The 16,486-nt window shown below is 38.6% G+C and overlaps 1 protein-coding gene across 17 annotated transcripts in view; it reads left to right on the top strand.

The window, feature by feature from the left end:
- LOC138755825 (intermembrane lipid transfer protein VPS13B-like) overlaps positions 1–16,486 on the top strand; it is a 1,263,706-nt gene that overhangs the window by 260,199 nt on the left and 987,021 nt on the right. For all 17 annotated transcript variants that reach the window (XR_011352575.1, XM_069922506.1, XM_069922508.1 and 14 more), the window contains one exon: positions 15,894–15,989. Coding sequence is in view for 16 of the 17 variants with exons in the window: in XM_069922506.1 (XP_069778607.1) it covers positions 15,894–15,989 (96 nt within the window). In the remaining variant the exon portion in view is untranslated. The remainder of the gene's footprint in view (positions 1–15,893; positions 15,990–16,486) is intronic.

Below are 16,486 nucleotides of genomic sequence, written 5' to 3'. Positions count from 1 at the left end.
ATAAATAAATTCAAAGCAGGTACCATTTTTTGGCCTGTCCTGTTGGCAGAGAGGTTGGGTACTGTTTCTTTAGCCATGTCTTCCTTTGATTTTTTTTAAAACTTGGATAATTACATGGGAGGGGGGAGAGGATTGGAGGGGTATGGACCAGGTGCTGATCAGTGGGACTAGGAGGGTGGGAATTTGTTCCGGCATGGAATAGTAGGGCCGAACTGGCCTGTTCTGTGCTGTAAGTGGTTATATGGTTATATGGCATTGTTCTTATTTGAAAGAGCTAATATTACCATCTCTTCCCCTTTTCTAAACTCTGATTTTTACATATTCATTGCTTTGCCATTATGCCAACATGTTGATGAGTTGATGAGGGTAGAGGTGGATGTTGGCAACATGGCGGCTTTGGTAAAGCATTCAATAAGGTCCCTCCGAGTTAGCATGAAGTTTTATGGGTCCATGGAAATGGAGAATTGAATTCAAAATTGGTTTAACAAATTGTTATTCTGACATGAGATCTCTGACTAGTGGTGCTCCACAAGAACAAGAAATAGGAGAGTGAATAGACTATTCTGCCTGTCGAACCTTCCCTGCAATTCAGGAAGATCATGGTTGATCCGGCTGTGGACTCAGGTCCACTAACCTGCCTTTTCCTCTCACCTTTAATTTCCCCTATTGTGCATTTTAAACATATTCAATGAGCCAGCCACAACTGCTTTCCTGGGCATTGATTTCCACAAATTCATCACTCTCTGGTAAACGCAGCTCCTCCTCATCTCTGTCCTAAATCTACTCCCTCTAATTGAAGTCATGTCCCCAACCTCTCACCTATCAGTGGAAACAACTTTCCAGCTCTATCTACCTCTGTCATTGTTTTATATGTTTTTACAAGATCCCCTCCCATTCTTCTGAATTCCAATGAGTGCAGTTGCAGGCGAGTAGAATCTCTCCTCAGAGGCTAAACCTCTCAACTCTGAAATTATCCAGATGAACCTCCTCTTCATCACCTCAAAGCCAGTCTATTCTCCTCAAGTAAGGAGACCACAGCTGCCAGCAGTACTCTAGGTACAGCCTCACCAGTACATTGTACAATTGCAGTAGAACCTCCCTGCTCTTAATTCAATCCCTCCAGCAGTTGAAGTCCAGCATCCTATTTGCTGACTCGATAACTTGTTGTACCTGCAAACTAATCTTTTGTAATTCATAAGCAAGAACTCCAAACTCCTTTTGCACAGCGGCATGTTGAAATCCTTCATTATTTAAATAATATTGATCACAATTTTTCTTTCCAAAGTGGATGACTTCATATTTACAAACATCTCCCAGTCCTTTGCCCATTCACTTAACCTATCTATGTCTCTCTGCAGACTCTCCGCATCTTCTCAGCAAACTTAGAACTGCGACACTCAGATCCCTCTTCCAAATTGCTCATGTCTATCATGAACGTTTGTGCAGCCCAGCGCTGACCCCTGCAACACTCTACTCACTACTGATTGCCACCCAGAGAAACACACATATTCCAACTTTCTACCTTTCATTTTCAATCCATGCTAATATTTTGGTTATTTTATTGATCATTCTTTTATGTGGCATTTTATCAAAGTTCTGGAAATCCAAGTACATAATAGTAGAGCAGTGGTGACTGGAGTTTCTCAGATTAACTTGGAAGGTGCAGAACAAGTTTGTTCCAAAGATGAAGACATGTTGTAAAGGGAAGATGTGGCAACTGTGCTGGCAGGAAGGAAAAAGACAACATAAAGGCAAAAATAAAATGGCAAAAATTAGTGGGAAGCAAGAGAATTGGGAAGTTTTTAAAAGCCAACAGAAGGCAACTGAAAAAGCAATAAGGAGAGAAAAGATTAAAAATGAAGGTAAGCTCGCCAATTGCATACAAGAGAATGTGAAAAGTCTCTTTAGATACTTAAAGAGCGAGGAGTCACGTGATGGAGTAGTGGCCGGACGGTGAACTCCAGCCCTCTCCAGAAAAGTCGGGAAAAACAAGAGAAAATACAAAGGCACAGAAATACAAGTTAAAGAAAAGTGAATATAAAGGTGGAAAGAAGATGGAGACAAAAGGAGAAAAATCAAAATCAACGGAAAGAAGAGAGGAAGAGAAGACAACGGAGGAAAAAGGTGAAGGCCTTACCTGTCCGAAGAGGCCCGCTGTGGAGAGAAGACCCCACTACCTCAGGTCGGTAGAAAGAGAACTACAACAATGGCTCACAGAGCCGAGTAAAAGTGCGCAACCGCGCATGCGCGACTCCTCGCGCATGCGCGATGCGCATACAAAAAAACACACCGACGGGAGGGGGGACCAGCTGGGGAGTCGATCTCCACAGCCGGCAACGACAGCTGCAGAACACCTGCAGCAAGAAGAGACCACAGAAGACAATAGAAACAAGAAAGAAGAGGAGGAAAGGGCAGCAAAGAAACAACAGATGGTCAACCTAGAGGAAGAAGAAGAGGAAGAGGAAGAGTACAGGGAAATAGAAGAAGAAAAGATAGGCAAGGTAAAGGAGGTACTTGCTCTTGTTAGAGGATACATGGAGTCATTTAAAGAATGGCAAACACAGGAATTCAATGATTTAAGAAGAAGAATAAACAACACAGAAAAGAAAATAAATAAAATGGATATGACCTTAACAGAAATGGGGAAAAAAATGGACAAGATGGAAGAACGGGCAATAGCAGCAGAAATGGAGGTAGAAGACTTAAAAAAGAAATTGGAGGAATCTAATAAAAAAACTAAAGAGACACAAGAATTACTAGCCCAAAAAATAGATATAATGGAAAATTATAACAGAAGAAATAACATAAAGATAGTGGGCCTTAAGGAAGATGTAGAAGGCAAGAATATGAGGGAGTTTATAAAAGAATGGATCCCTAAGGCCCTAGGATGTCCAGAACTACAGCAAGAAATGGAAATAGAAAGGGCACATAGAGCATTGGCCCCTAAACCACAACCACAACAAAAACCAAGATCTATTGTAGTAAAATTCCTAAGATATACTACAAGAGAAAAGGTGCTGGAGAAGCCAATGGAAAAAGTAAGAGAGGGCAACAAACCACTGGAGTATAAAGGGCAAAAAATCTTCATTTATCCAGATATAAGCTTTGAACTCCTAAAGAAGAGAAAAGAGTTCAATGCAGCAAAAGCGATTTTATGGAAGAAAGGATATAAATTTACACTGAAGCATCCTGCGGTATTGAAAATATTTATTCCAGGACAACAAAACAGACTATTCTCGGATCCAGAAGAAGCACGAAAATTTGCAGAACAATTACAAAAATAGACTGAGGGACGAAGACGGGTAATGAGAGCAAAAATTATCACGATTGATATGTATGTGGGTAAAGACAAAAATAGACTGAGGGATGAAGACGGGTAAGGAGGGTAAAAATGACCACGATTGATATGTATGCGGGTAAAGAGGTATAAGAGTGAATAGAGACAACGGGCATATGTGAAAGTATCTGTAATTAGAGGAAAACATAGAAAGTATAGACAAGAATTAATAAGGGAAGGTAATGGAATAGAGAGAATAAGGAGGGAACTAAAAGAGTGACCTTTGTGACATATAAAAAACGAAATCTTTTCTGGGGGGGGCTGGGTGGGGGGAAAAGAGCGGTCACTGCAAAATCAGTTGACGCTTGCGAGTGGATTCGCAAATCCAAATGGAGAGGGGAGATGTGGTTGTCCGACAAGGGATAAAGGGCAACTCAGGAGGGGAAGGGGAGATTGGGGATAAAGAAGATAGAAATAGGAGAATAAGGAAAATGTTGGATGTTGTAGGAATGTTGTCTGGTAAAGAGTTGAAAATAAGAAAACAGAAATGGAAAAGGAGGAAAGGTAATGATGGAAAAACGGAAAGAGAAGATAAACAAAATATAAAATGGCTACGCTGAACTATATGACTCTAAATATTAATGGAATACATAACCAAATTAAAAGGAAGAAACTACTAAATTTACTGAAAAAGGAAAAAATAGATATAGCATTTGTCCAAGAAACACATTTAACTGAATTGGAGCACAAGAAATTAAAGAGAGATTGGGTAGGACATGTAACAGCAGCATCGTATAATTCAAAAGCAAGAGGAGTGGCTATATTAATTAGCAAAAATGTGCCATTTAAAATAGAAGAGGAAATAATAGATCCAGCAGGGAGATATGTTATGATAAAATGTCAGATATATTCAGAGCTTTGGAATCTACTTAATATATATTCACCTAACGAAGAAGATCAAAAGTTTATGCAAGATATCTTTTTGAAGGTAGCTAATACGCAAGGGAACATACTAGTAGGAGGGGATTTCAATCTGAATTTGGATCCAAATATGGATAAAACGGGGAAAAAAATTAACAGGAAGAACAAAGTAACCAAATTTATAATTAAATCAATGCAAGAAATGAAACTTGTGGACATATGGAGGAAACAAAACCCAAAAGAAAAGGAATACTCATACTACTCGACTAGACATAAAACATACTCAAGGATAGACCTATTCCTGTTATCAGCCCACATACAAGGGAGAGTTAGGAAAACGGAATATAAAGCTAGACTATTATCGGACCACTCACCCCTGTTATTGGCAATAGAGCTAGAAGACATCCCTCCAAGAATGTATAGATGGAGATTAAACCCCATGCTACTTAAAAGACAGGATTTTAGAGAATTTATTGAAAAACAATTAAAAATGTACTTTGAAGTAAATACGGAATCAGTGGAAGATAAGTTTATACTATGGGACGCAATGAAAGCATTCATTAGAGGGCAAATAATAAGTTATGCAACCAAGATGAAGAAGGACTATAATCAGGAAACAGAGCAGTTGGAAAGGGAAATAATAAACATAGAAAAAAAATTAGCAATAAAGGAAGATACAACCAAAAGAAGAGAATTGGCGGATAAAAAAATAAAATATGAAACATTACAAACATATAAGGTGGAGAAGAATATAATGAAGACAAAACAGAAATATTATGAACTAGGGGAAAAAACACACAAAATCCTAGCATGGCAGCTTAAGACAGAGCAAACTAAGAAAATGGTATTGGCAACAAGGAAAAAAGACAAACAAATTACATATAATCCAAAAGAAATTAAGGAAAACTTCAGAGAATTCTATGAACAATTATACCGAACCGAAAACGAAGGGAAAGAAGGGAAAATAGATGAATTTTTGACTAAAATTGAACTACCAAAACTACAAATAGAGGAACAAAATAAATTAACAGAACCATTTGGAACAATAGAAATACAAGAGATAATAAAAAATTTACCAAATAATAAGACACCAGGAGAGGACGGACTCCCAATAGAATTCTACAAAACATTTAAAGACCTAATAATACCGCCCCTCCTGGATGTAATCAACCAGATTGATGAGACACAAAACTTACCAGATTCATGTAAAACAGCAATAATTACAGTGATACTAAAACAAGGGAAAGATCCACTCTCACCAGCGTCATATAGACCAATATCTTTGCTAAACACAGATTATAAGATAATAGCTAAACTATTAGCGAACAGATTAGCAGAACAGGTACCGAAAATGGTAAATTTAGACCAAACTGGATTTATCAAAAAAAGACGCACAACAGACAATATTTGTAAATTTATTAATTTAATTCATGCAGTAGAAGGAAATAAAGCACCTACAGTAGCAGTTGCTTTAGACGCAGAGAAGGCCTTCGACAGAGTAGAATGGAATTACTTGTTCAAAGTATTGCAAAAATTCAGTTTACCGGAGAAGTATATTAATTGGATTAAAGCATTATATAAGGGACCGTTAGCGAAAGTGACAGTAAATGGACATGTATCAAAGCAATTTAACTTAAGCAGGTCAACGCGGCAGGGATGCCCACTATCACCATTATTGTTTGCGCTAGCTATAGAACCACTAGCAGAATCGATAAGAAGAGATAATAATATAAAAGGAATAAAAATAAAAGACAGGGAATATAAAATCAGTCTGTTTGCGGATGATGTGATAGTGTACTTAACAGAACCAGAACTATCAATAAAAGAACTATATAAGAAATTGAAGGAATATGGAGAAGTGTCGGGATACAAGATAAACGTAAATAAAAGTGAAGCAATGCCTATGAATAACGCGGATTTCTCAAAATTTAAGGAGGAATCCCCATTCAGATGGCAAACGCAGGCAATAAGATACCTAGGTGTGCAAATAAACAAAAATCTAGGCCAATTATATAAGCTCAATTACAATCCACTAATGAAAAAATTACAGGACGATTTAGAGCATTGGAAAGAGCTACCACTAACACTGATAGGAAGGATAAACTGTATTAAAATGAACATTTTTCCAAGGATACTATACTTATTTCAGGCATTGCCAATACAACTGACAGAAAAATTCTTCAAAGAGTTAAAGAAAATAATAAGGAGATTTTTATGGAGAGGGGGGAAACCGAGGATAGCACTAGACAAATTAACAGAATGGTATAAACAAGGAGGCTTACAATTGCCAAACTTCAAAAATTATTATAGAGCCGCACAATTAAGGTACCTATCAGATTTTTATCAAACAAGGGAAAAACCAGACTGGACGAGACTAGAATTAGATAAAATAGGGGAAAAGATACCTGAACACATATTATATAAATGGGACGAAAAATTGGTACAACATAGAACTTCTCCAGTATTACACCATCTCCTCAATATATGGAAGAAGATTCATGTAGAAAGAAATAAAATAAATTACCAAATACCAAAACTAATATTGACGCAAAATAAGCTACTCCCTTTTACAATAGACAACCTTGCCTTTAGAAAATGGGAAAAAAAAGGGATTAAAAGAATAGAAAATTGTTTTTCAGGAAGTAGATTCTTATCCTTTGAACAAATGAGAGATAAGTACAATATAACGGGAGATACAGCGCTGGCATATTACCAACTGAGATCCTACTTGAAAGATAAATTAGGAAGCAACTTGAGTTTACCAGAGGGAAGTAACCTTGAATATGTGATTACAGATACAATGTTAATCAAAAGATTTATAAAAAATATGTATATTAAACTGCAAGAAAAGGAAAATGAGGAAACAAATGGTAAAACTAAACAAAAATGGGAACAAGATTTAAATATAAAGATAAAAAAGGAAACATGGGAGAAGTTATGCTCTGGAACGATGAGAAATACAATAAATACGAGGCTGCGTATGATACAATATAATTGGTTACACAGACTATACATTACACCGCAAAAGTTAAATAAATGGGACCCAACAGTATCTGATAGATGTTTTCGATGTAAAAAAGAAAGGGGAACAACAATTCATGCAATCTGGACATGTGAGAGAGTAAAAAAATTTTGGGATGATCTCAATCAGATATTAAATAAAATAACAGAAAACAATATACCAAAGAATCCAGAGATCTTTCTCCTAAGTAACATAAAAAATAAAGAATTTGGAATTGACTTGGAGGATGCACAAAAAAGATTTGTTAAGATAGCCCTAGCTGTAGCAAAAAAATGTATTATGTCAACCTGGAAATTGGAAGATAATTTGAAAATACAACAATGGTATATAGAAATGAATAAATGTATTCCATTAGAAAAAATAACATATAGTTTAAGAAATAATATTGAAATATTCGAACAAGTATGGGAGCCTTACATTAAATACAATAGCGAAAACCTACCGGGAACAAACATTACCTAAGTTGATGGAAGGAGAAGAGAAGAAAAAAATGGACTCAGTAGAATTTCTGGTGTATTTTTGTTGAATGACAACATTGTCTAACTGAATTAATGCAACCTAGATTGTATAACTAAAATGGATGAGAGGGGGGAGGGATGGGGGGGTGGCTTGGGAGGAGGGAGGGGGGAGGGAGAAAAAGTCACTGTAAATGTGTGGAAAAGAAAAAGTGTATATCATGGCTATTGTGATTTATGGTGTGAAAAATAAAAAATTAAAAAAAAAAAAAGATACTTAAAGAGCAAAAGAGAAGTGAAGATGAACTGCTGGAAAATGTCACTGGGGAGATAGTAATGGGGAAAAGAAATGACAGCAAACTTGATAAGTATTTTGCGTCTGCGTTCAACGTGGAAGACACCAGCAGTTGCCAGTAGTTCAAGAGTGTCAAGGGGGAGGAGTGTGCGTAGTTGATATAACAAAGGAGAAAGGACTGGGAAAGGTCTGAAGGTGGATAAATCACCTGGACCAGATGAACTAACCAGGGTTTTGAAATTGGCAGCTAATTAAATTGTGGAGGCATTGATGGTGTATTACTAGATTCTGGAATGGTTCAGGAGGATTGGAAAATTGCAAATGTCGGCCCACTCTTTAAGAAAGGAGTGAAACAAATGATGGTTAGGCTGACTTTGGTGGTTGGTAAGATGTTAAAAGATGAGGTTTCAGTGTACTTGGAAATGCATGGTAAAATGGGACAATGTCAGCATTTCCCCAAGAGGAGAATCTTGCCTAACAAACCTCTTGGAATTCTTTGAGGAAATAATAAGAAGGGCAGGTAAATGAGAGACAAGGAATGTGGTTCACCTGGATTTTCAAAAGACCTTAAAGAAGGTGCCACACATCTTGCAAGACAAGAGCCCATGGTATCATGAGAAAGATTGAAGAACATCAGAAACAGGAGCAGGAGTTGGCCATCTGGTCCATCGAGCCTGCTCCACCATTCAAAAAGATCATAGCTGATCTGATCATTGACTCAACTCCACCTACCTGCCTTTTCCCCATATCCCTTAATTCCTTTTTTATGTAAAAATCTAACTGAACCTTAAATATGTTTAATAAAGTAACCTCAACTGCTTCCCTGGGCAGAGAATTCCACAGATTCACTGCTCTCTGGGAAAAACAGTTTTTTTCTATCTCCATCGTAAATCTATTCCTGAATCTTGAGGCTGTGTCCTCTAGTTCTGATCTCATCTTCCAGTGAAAACAATTTTCCTGCCTCTATCTTATCTATCCCTTTTATAATTTTATATGTTTCTATAAGTTCTCCTCACATTCTTCTGAATTGGAATGAGTATAATCCCAGGCGATTTAGTCTCTCCTTGTAGGTCAATCCCCTCATCTCCAGGATCAACCTGGTGGACCTCCTCTTGACTGCCTCCAAGGCTAGTATATCCTTCTTCAAGTATGGAGACCAGAATTGCACACAGGACTCCAGGTGCAGCCTCATCAGTACCTTGTACAGTTGCAGCATGACCTCCCTGCTTTTGAATTCAATTCCTTTAGCAATGAAGGCCAACATTCCATTTCCCTTTTTAATAAGCTGCTTTACATGCAACCCAACTTTTTGCGATTCATGCACAAGCCCTCCCAAGTCCTTCTACACTACAGCATGTTACAGTGTTTCACCATTTAAATAATAATCTGTTATTCTATTTTTCCCTCCAAAGTGAATGAATTCACATTTATTAATGTTGTACTCTACCTGTCAGACCTTTGCCCATTCACCTAACTTAACTATATCCTTCTGCAGCTTCTCCACATCCTCTGTACAATTTGCTTTTCCACTCAATTTAGTATCATTCGCAAACTTGGCTACACGACTCTCTGTCTCCTCTTCCAAATCATCAATATAAATGGTGAACAGCTGTGGGCCCAGCACCGTACTGACCCCTGCAGCACCCCACTTACCACTGTCTGCCAATCAGAAAAAAACAGCCACTTATCCTGACTCTCTGCCTTTGTCAGTAAACCAATCCTCAATCTTTGCCAATATACTTCCCCCGACTCCATTAATCTGTATTGTATTGATAAGTCTCTTGTATGTCACCTTATCAAACTCCTTCTAGAAATCAAAATATACAACATCAACCTGTTCCCCTCTATCTACCACACCCATTATATTCTCAAAGAACTCCAGCAAGTTTTCCAAACAAGATCTACCCTTTCTGAATCCATGCTGCATCTATCTGTTGGAACCCCTTCATTTTAAATGTATTGCTATTTCATCCTTAATGACAGCTTCAAGCATTTTCCCAACTACAGACATTAAGCAAACTGGCCGATAGTTACCCGTATTCTGTCTACATCCCTTGTTAAAATCCCTTGCTGTCTTCCAATCTGCGAGGACCTGCCCTGAATCCAGAGAATGTTAGAAGATGACTATTAACGCATTGCCTCTAACTCCTGCCATTTCCTTCATTATCCTGGGATGCATCCCAACAGGACCTGGGGATTTGTCCACATTCAGTCCCATTAGTTTGCTCATCACTCTTTTGTAACAATTATTTTATTGAGGCCCTTACCTCCCTTCTCATCTCAATGACCATTCTTTGGCATGCTGAATGTGTCTCCCACCATGAAGACTCACACAAAATATCTGTTCAATGCCTCGGCCATTTCCTCATTACTCAATATCAATTTTTCTTTCTCATCTTCCAAGGGACCTATGTTGACTCTAGTCTCCTTTCGTTTTATATATTTATAAAATTTTTTGCTATCTTTTTATATTCTGTGCTAATTTACCTTCATATTATTCTTCCCTTTCCTTATTTTTCACAGTTGCTCTTTGTTGCCTTTCAAAGTTTTCCCAAACCTTCAGTTTCCCATTACTCTTGGCATATTTGTACACATGAGCTTTTAATTTTATACTTTCCTTTATTTCCTTAATTAACGAAGGCTAGCTCTTCCTTCTCTTCGTGCCCTTATTTTTAACAGGGATCTATTTTTGTTGAGCACTGTGAAAAATCTCTTTGAACGTCTTCCATTTTTCTCAACTGTTTTGCCAATTAGCCTGTGCTTCAAGTCCACGCTGAAAAATTCCTCCCTCATCCTGTTGTAGTTTCCCCTGTTCAAGCATAATACACTAGTTTTAGATCTAACTATTGCACCCTCCATCTGTATGGGAAATTCAATCAAACTATTTTCTAAGAGTGTCCCAAACTAAATAGTTAATTTTACCTCTCTCATTGCACAATACTAGATCTAAAACAGCATTCTCCCTTGTTGGTTCCTCAACATGCTGCTCAAGAAACCTATCATGAAGTCATCCTCCAGACTCCCACGACCAACTTGATTTTTCCAGTCGATGAGGAAGTTAAAGTCTTCCATGACAACTGCAGTTCTGTTCTTACATACCTCCGCTCTCTCTCGGTTAATTGCCTGTGCCGCTGTGCTATTGTTATTTGGTGGGCGAAAGACAACTCCCACCAGTGATTATTTTTCCCTTTAGCATTCTTAATCTCTTCCCAGATGGACTCAACATTCTGCTTCTTAGATCTTGTATCGTCTCTCCCTCATCTCATCCTTAATAAGAGCGTCACCCCACCTCCTTTATCTTCTTGTCAATCTTTATGTATTATCTGATTGATACCCTTGAATATATAATTCCCAATCATGCCCACCTTGCAACTATATTTCTGTGATGGCCACTAAATCATATGCCTGGGAACTGATTTGTGCCTCAAGTTCACTAACTTTGTTTCTAAAACTACAGGCATTCAGATAAAGTGCCCTTCTGCTCACTGATCTTTTAGAATCTAGTAATCTTTGCTTTTGACTTTTCTCCCCTCTATTAGTCTTTTTCTCTTTCCTAACTCTAGCTTTGGTCTCTGTACCACCTTCCTCATTCCTTCTTTGTAGGCTCCCATCCCTCTTCCCCATTCGTTTAAATGTTCCCCAACAGCATTAGCAAACAGTCTCCCTAGGACATTGATCCCAGCCCTGTCCAGATGTAGACCATCTGGTTTGTACTGTTCCCATCTGCCCCAGAACCAGTTCCAGTGCCCCAAGAAACTGAATCCCTCCCTTGTGCACCACCGTTCAAGCCACATATTCATTCTAACTCTCCTACTATTTCTACTCTGGCTAGCTCATGACACCAGTAATAATCCTGAGAATATTACTTTTGAGGTCCTTCTCCTTAATTTATCTCCTAGCTCCCTAAATTCAGCAAGTAGGTCCTCATCCCTCTTTCTTCCTAAATCATTGGTACCAATATGGACCACGACAGCCTCCCCTTTCAGAATGTCCTGTAGCTGCTCTGAGACATTCCTGACCCTTGCACCCAGGAGGCAATACACCATCCGGGAGTCCCATTTGCGGCCACAGAAGTTCCTGTCTGTTTCCCTTACAATGGAATCCCCTGTAACTATTGCTCCACCACTCTTTTTCCCTCCCTCTTGCACAGCAAAGCCACTCATGGTGCCATGATCCTGGCTGCTGCAGCCTTCTCCTGATGGGCCATCTCCCTGAACAGGAGACTCCTGCACTATCTTCCCGTTATTGCTCTTGCTATTGGTCACCCAGTCCCTATCTTTCCCTACTCTTAAGTAGCTGTGTGATCAACTCACTAAATGTGCCATACACTACATTCTCTGCATCCCGAATGCTCCAAAGTGAGTTCATATGCGGCTCCAGTGCTGTCAGGCGGTGTATCAGGAGCTGCAACTGGACACACTTACTGCACACATTATCCTAAGGGAGACTGTCATTCTCCTTGAGTTCCCACATGGCACAGGAGGAGCATGACCTGGGTTGGAGCTCACCTTCCATGTTTGAAACAAACCCCTGTGATTATGTTAAATAAAAAAAAAGAATTTACCCCTTTTACCTGTGCCTCAGCCTCTCCATGGCTCAGCCTCCTGAGACAACGCCTTAGTGCTCCAGTCCTTCTCTGCACCACTCACTCACTCACTCGCTGGACCGCTCCTTGTTGGTCACTCCTTGACCTTCCCCTCCTTTTATCGGCCCTTACCAATTAAACCTGTTGCCCTGTCACTCGTTCCTCACTCCTTCTCCTCCTCAATGCACCCTCTCATCTCACCCAAACTAGACTCAAGACTGGTAAGTGTCCCCTTTTACCTACCGGCACTGTCATTCCCTCCTCCTTCTCCTCGCTACTCCGTCACCTCTCGCTCGAAGTAGGCCTGAGACCAGTAATGCACTCTTATACCTACCAGCCCTGTTGCCCCCTCCTTGCTCCTCCACCTTGCTGCTCCTTCGTCTGTCACCTGAGGCATGGATAGAATATCGCATCAGCAGCAGGATGCGGAGAATGGGGATGAAAGGAGCCGTTTCTGGTTGACTGCCAGTGACTAGTAGTGTTCTGCATGGCTCAGTGCGATGTCATTGATTTGGATGAAGGATTAGATACCTTTGTGGCCATAGGAGGGCAAGTAGTGTTGAGGAAGCACTGAGTCTGCAGAAAGACGGGTTAAGAGATTGGGCAAGGAAATGACAGATGCAAAATAGTGTAGAAAAGTGTATGGTCATGCACTTTGATGGAAGGAATAAAGGTGCAGACTACTTTCTAAATGGGCAATGAGTTTGGAAATTTGAGGCATCGAAGGACTTGGGAGTCCTTACGCAAGACTCCTTGAAGGTTAACTTGCATGTAAAGTCAGTGGGAAGGAAGGCAAATGGATTGAATATGTAAGCAGGGATGTGATGTTTAGGCTTTACAAGACGTTACAATATGGTGAGCAGTTTTGGGCTCCAAATCTAAGTAAGAATGTGTTGGAATTGGAAAGAGTCCAGAGGAGGTTTGCAAGGATGGTCTCCGGAGTGAAGGGTTTTCATATGAGGTGCATTTGATGACTCTGAGATTGTTCTTGCTGGAGTTTAGAAAGATGAGAGGGTGGGGATCTCATTGAAACCTATTGAATACTGAAAGGCCTGGATGGAATGAATGTAGAGAGGATGTTTCCTATGGAGGCTGTGTCTAGGACCAGATGGTACAGCTTGAGAATACAAAAATGTCTCTTTAGAATGTCGATGAGTAGGAATTTCTTTTCCCAGAGGATGGCGAATCTATACAATTCGTTCCACGGACAGCTGTGGAGGCCAAGTCATTGGGGACATTTAAAGTGGAGGTAGCTACATTCTTGATCAAGAAGGGAATCAAGCATGATGGGATGAACACAGGAGAATGGGGTTGAAAAGGATAGTAAATCAGCCACGATGGAATTGCAGGGTGGACTCGATAGGCTGATTGGCCTAATTCTGCTCCTATATCTTATGGTCTTGTTGTTTAAGAGGCATTTGGACAGGCAAATGATCAAGCAGGGATTGGATGGCGCAGACAAGATGGGATTAATTTAATTAGCCTCATGGTAAGGACAGACATCATGGGCTGAAGGGCTGCACCTGTGTTGTACTCTTCCATGTTTGATGCAAGTTCTATCCTGTTGAGTATATTCTTTGTTCTTTCCAGTACATGTTCATGAAAAAAGCCTTCAATGTAATGTTGGTTTATTGCAAAGTAAAAATTGTAGATGCTAGAAAATTGAAATAAAAGCAGAAATTGCTGGAAACACTTTGCAGATCAGGCAGGATCTCTGGAAAAAGAAATAGGTTTAATATTTCATGTCTCTTTCTTCAGATGCTGTCTGACCAGCTGAGTGTTTCCAGCAATTTGTTTGGTTTGGGAGTTGATGAAAATATGGAGAGAATAAAAAAAAAGGGATTCACAATGGATTAATCGAACTGGGAGGCTGATGGTTGGTGCAAATTTGGTCAGTCGAAGGGTCTGTTTACCTGCTGTATCTCCTTATGATTCTGTGGCTAGTCTATCTCATTGAACAATCTTGTATCAAGAATGGGTAAGCAGCTGTAGCAGCACCAATTTTTAACGTGTCATTCCTGAAGAAAGTAACTGAACAGAACGGTGTGAACTGTTTAACAGAGAAGATCTACAACAGTAGCTTCAGTAGTAGTGATTCAAAAAAGTCTGCGTTAATACAAACTTCTACAATTTGGAATTGATTGAGTTTTTAACCTAATTTAGCAAAATTGAAATATAATATTTTATTGTGGACAAATTTCAGGACCTCTCAAATTCATTTTTAAATTTATCTTGGCATTTGTTCTGTTTTCATTTAATATGTTAAAGGATTCCAGCTGTAATTGCATAATATTCACAATGTATGATTACCAAGCCTCATATAATCACGCCAATTTTCAGAAGTATTACTTACAATTGTTCTAATTGCCCCATAAAATGTTTGAAATTAATTTACACTTAACTTGGGTCAGAAATAATCTCATATTGCTGCATTATTGTTGTATGCTGTTGAGATCACTCCAGTCTAACAAGATGCCAAATTAATCCTACTGTTGATTTAATAATGCTTAAAATTGTTCTTCTAGATTGAGTTCCTCTAATCAATTAATTGCTTTCCGCTGAAATAATTGCTGACAGATGAAGCTGGTCATGTTATGCATAACTCTTTACCTTATGGCATATTAACATAGCTATGTAAAGCCAACATGTGTAACGTGAGTTACACAACATGAGCAATGGAAATGGATTAGTAATGAGAGCTGTGGGTATTTCCATACTGTAGGAATGAATATCGCTTCCACTCATGACAGTATAATTGAGATAATTGTTGAGGGCGAGTTAACCATTAGTAATTGTTTGGAATCTGAATTCAATTTGACAATTTCTAAAATTTCTTGCTGATTGATCATGATATTTTGTGGCTGGGTGCTATTGGTTTCGATTTGACTTTGAAATAATAATAAAACAATTCCCTGTTAGCATCTTCCCCCAGAAATTTTTTGTGTTTGAGTTGCTAGACTGCATGTTTTTTTAATTTTCACATCCAGTTGCATAATTATTCTGTTTAATAAAGATACAGACTTGACAATGGTGAAGGCATTTCACTAGCAGATGTAAAGAAATTGTTAACATGAGAAGTTTAACATTAACCTTATGTTCAAAATACATGTCATTATCTAGATGTGATTAAATCATGGTCAACAGTGAGCCTTATATCCTGATGTGGATAATAATTTGCAGCTGTTTTTCTGCACCTGTTTCCTGTGTAATAACAGAATTCAGTTGAAATGTAAAGACTAATTTGTCTGTGGCAATTTTGTGTATTGAGATGACAGGTTATGACTATTTATTGCTAATCTACAATGTATTTGAAATGAAGTATTGTCATTTCATTGCAGTTGACGGAAATGCAAACGGAGAGCAGCTATTACAGCCCACAGAAAGTTAAATCCAAAGAAGTGCTTTGTTGGGAGCAAGAAGGAACTACTGTCGAGGTATTCGTCGGTCTTTGCCCCAAGTAGTATCAAAGTTTCCTCTGATAACACTTTGTCATTGATTCACGAATTTTGCATCATTCATGAATCTTTGCTTGGATTTAATGGAAAAAACAAAAAGATATTTTTGTGGAAGGGCTTCCATTTTATGAACTGACAAATATGCAGAAATCTCTGTGAAAATAAGCAAGTGCCAAGTAAAGTCTATTGTTTCCATTAAAAGTATGTGTACTGTTCTTAGTTGGCAGTAATATCTGTGAGAAATAGCCAACATTGAAGTCATTATTACCCTCTCTAACAGCAGACTTACATTATATTTGAGATAAGAAGGCTGAAACCTGGATTTAACATCACATCTGCATTTATATTAATCATATTTGTGCAAAAGTTCAAAATCATAAAGGAACAGAATTTTGATGAAATTGAATTTTAGTGTACACAAATATGGTTTTGCCTCTTGATTTTTATTGAAAACTCGTACAGTTCCTAATTTTACA

The sequence above is a fragment of the Narcine bancroftii genome, chromosome 2, assembly GCF_036971445.1.
Source record: "Narcine bancroftii isolate sNarBan1 chromosome 2, sNarBan1.hap1, whole genome shotgun sequence".
Lineage (NCBI taxonomy): Eukaryota > Metazoa > Chordata > Chondrichthyes > Torpediniformes > Narcinidae > Narcine > Narcine bancroftii.
Note: the sequence above shows the minus strand (reverse complement) of the source record. Positions and strands in the feature narration are given on the sequence as shown.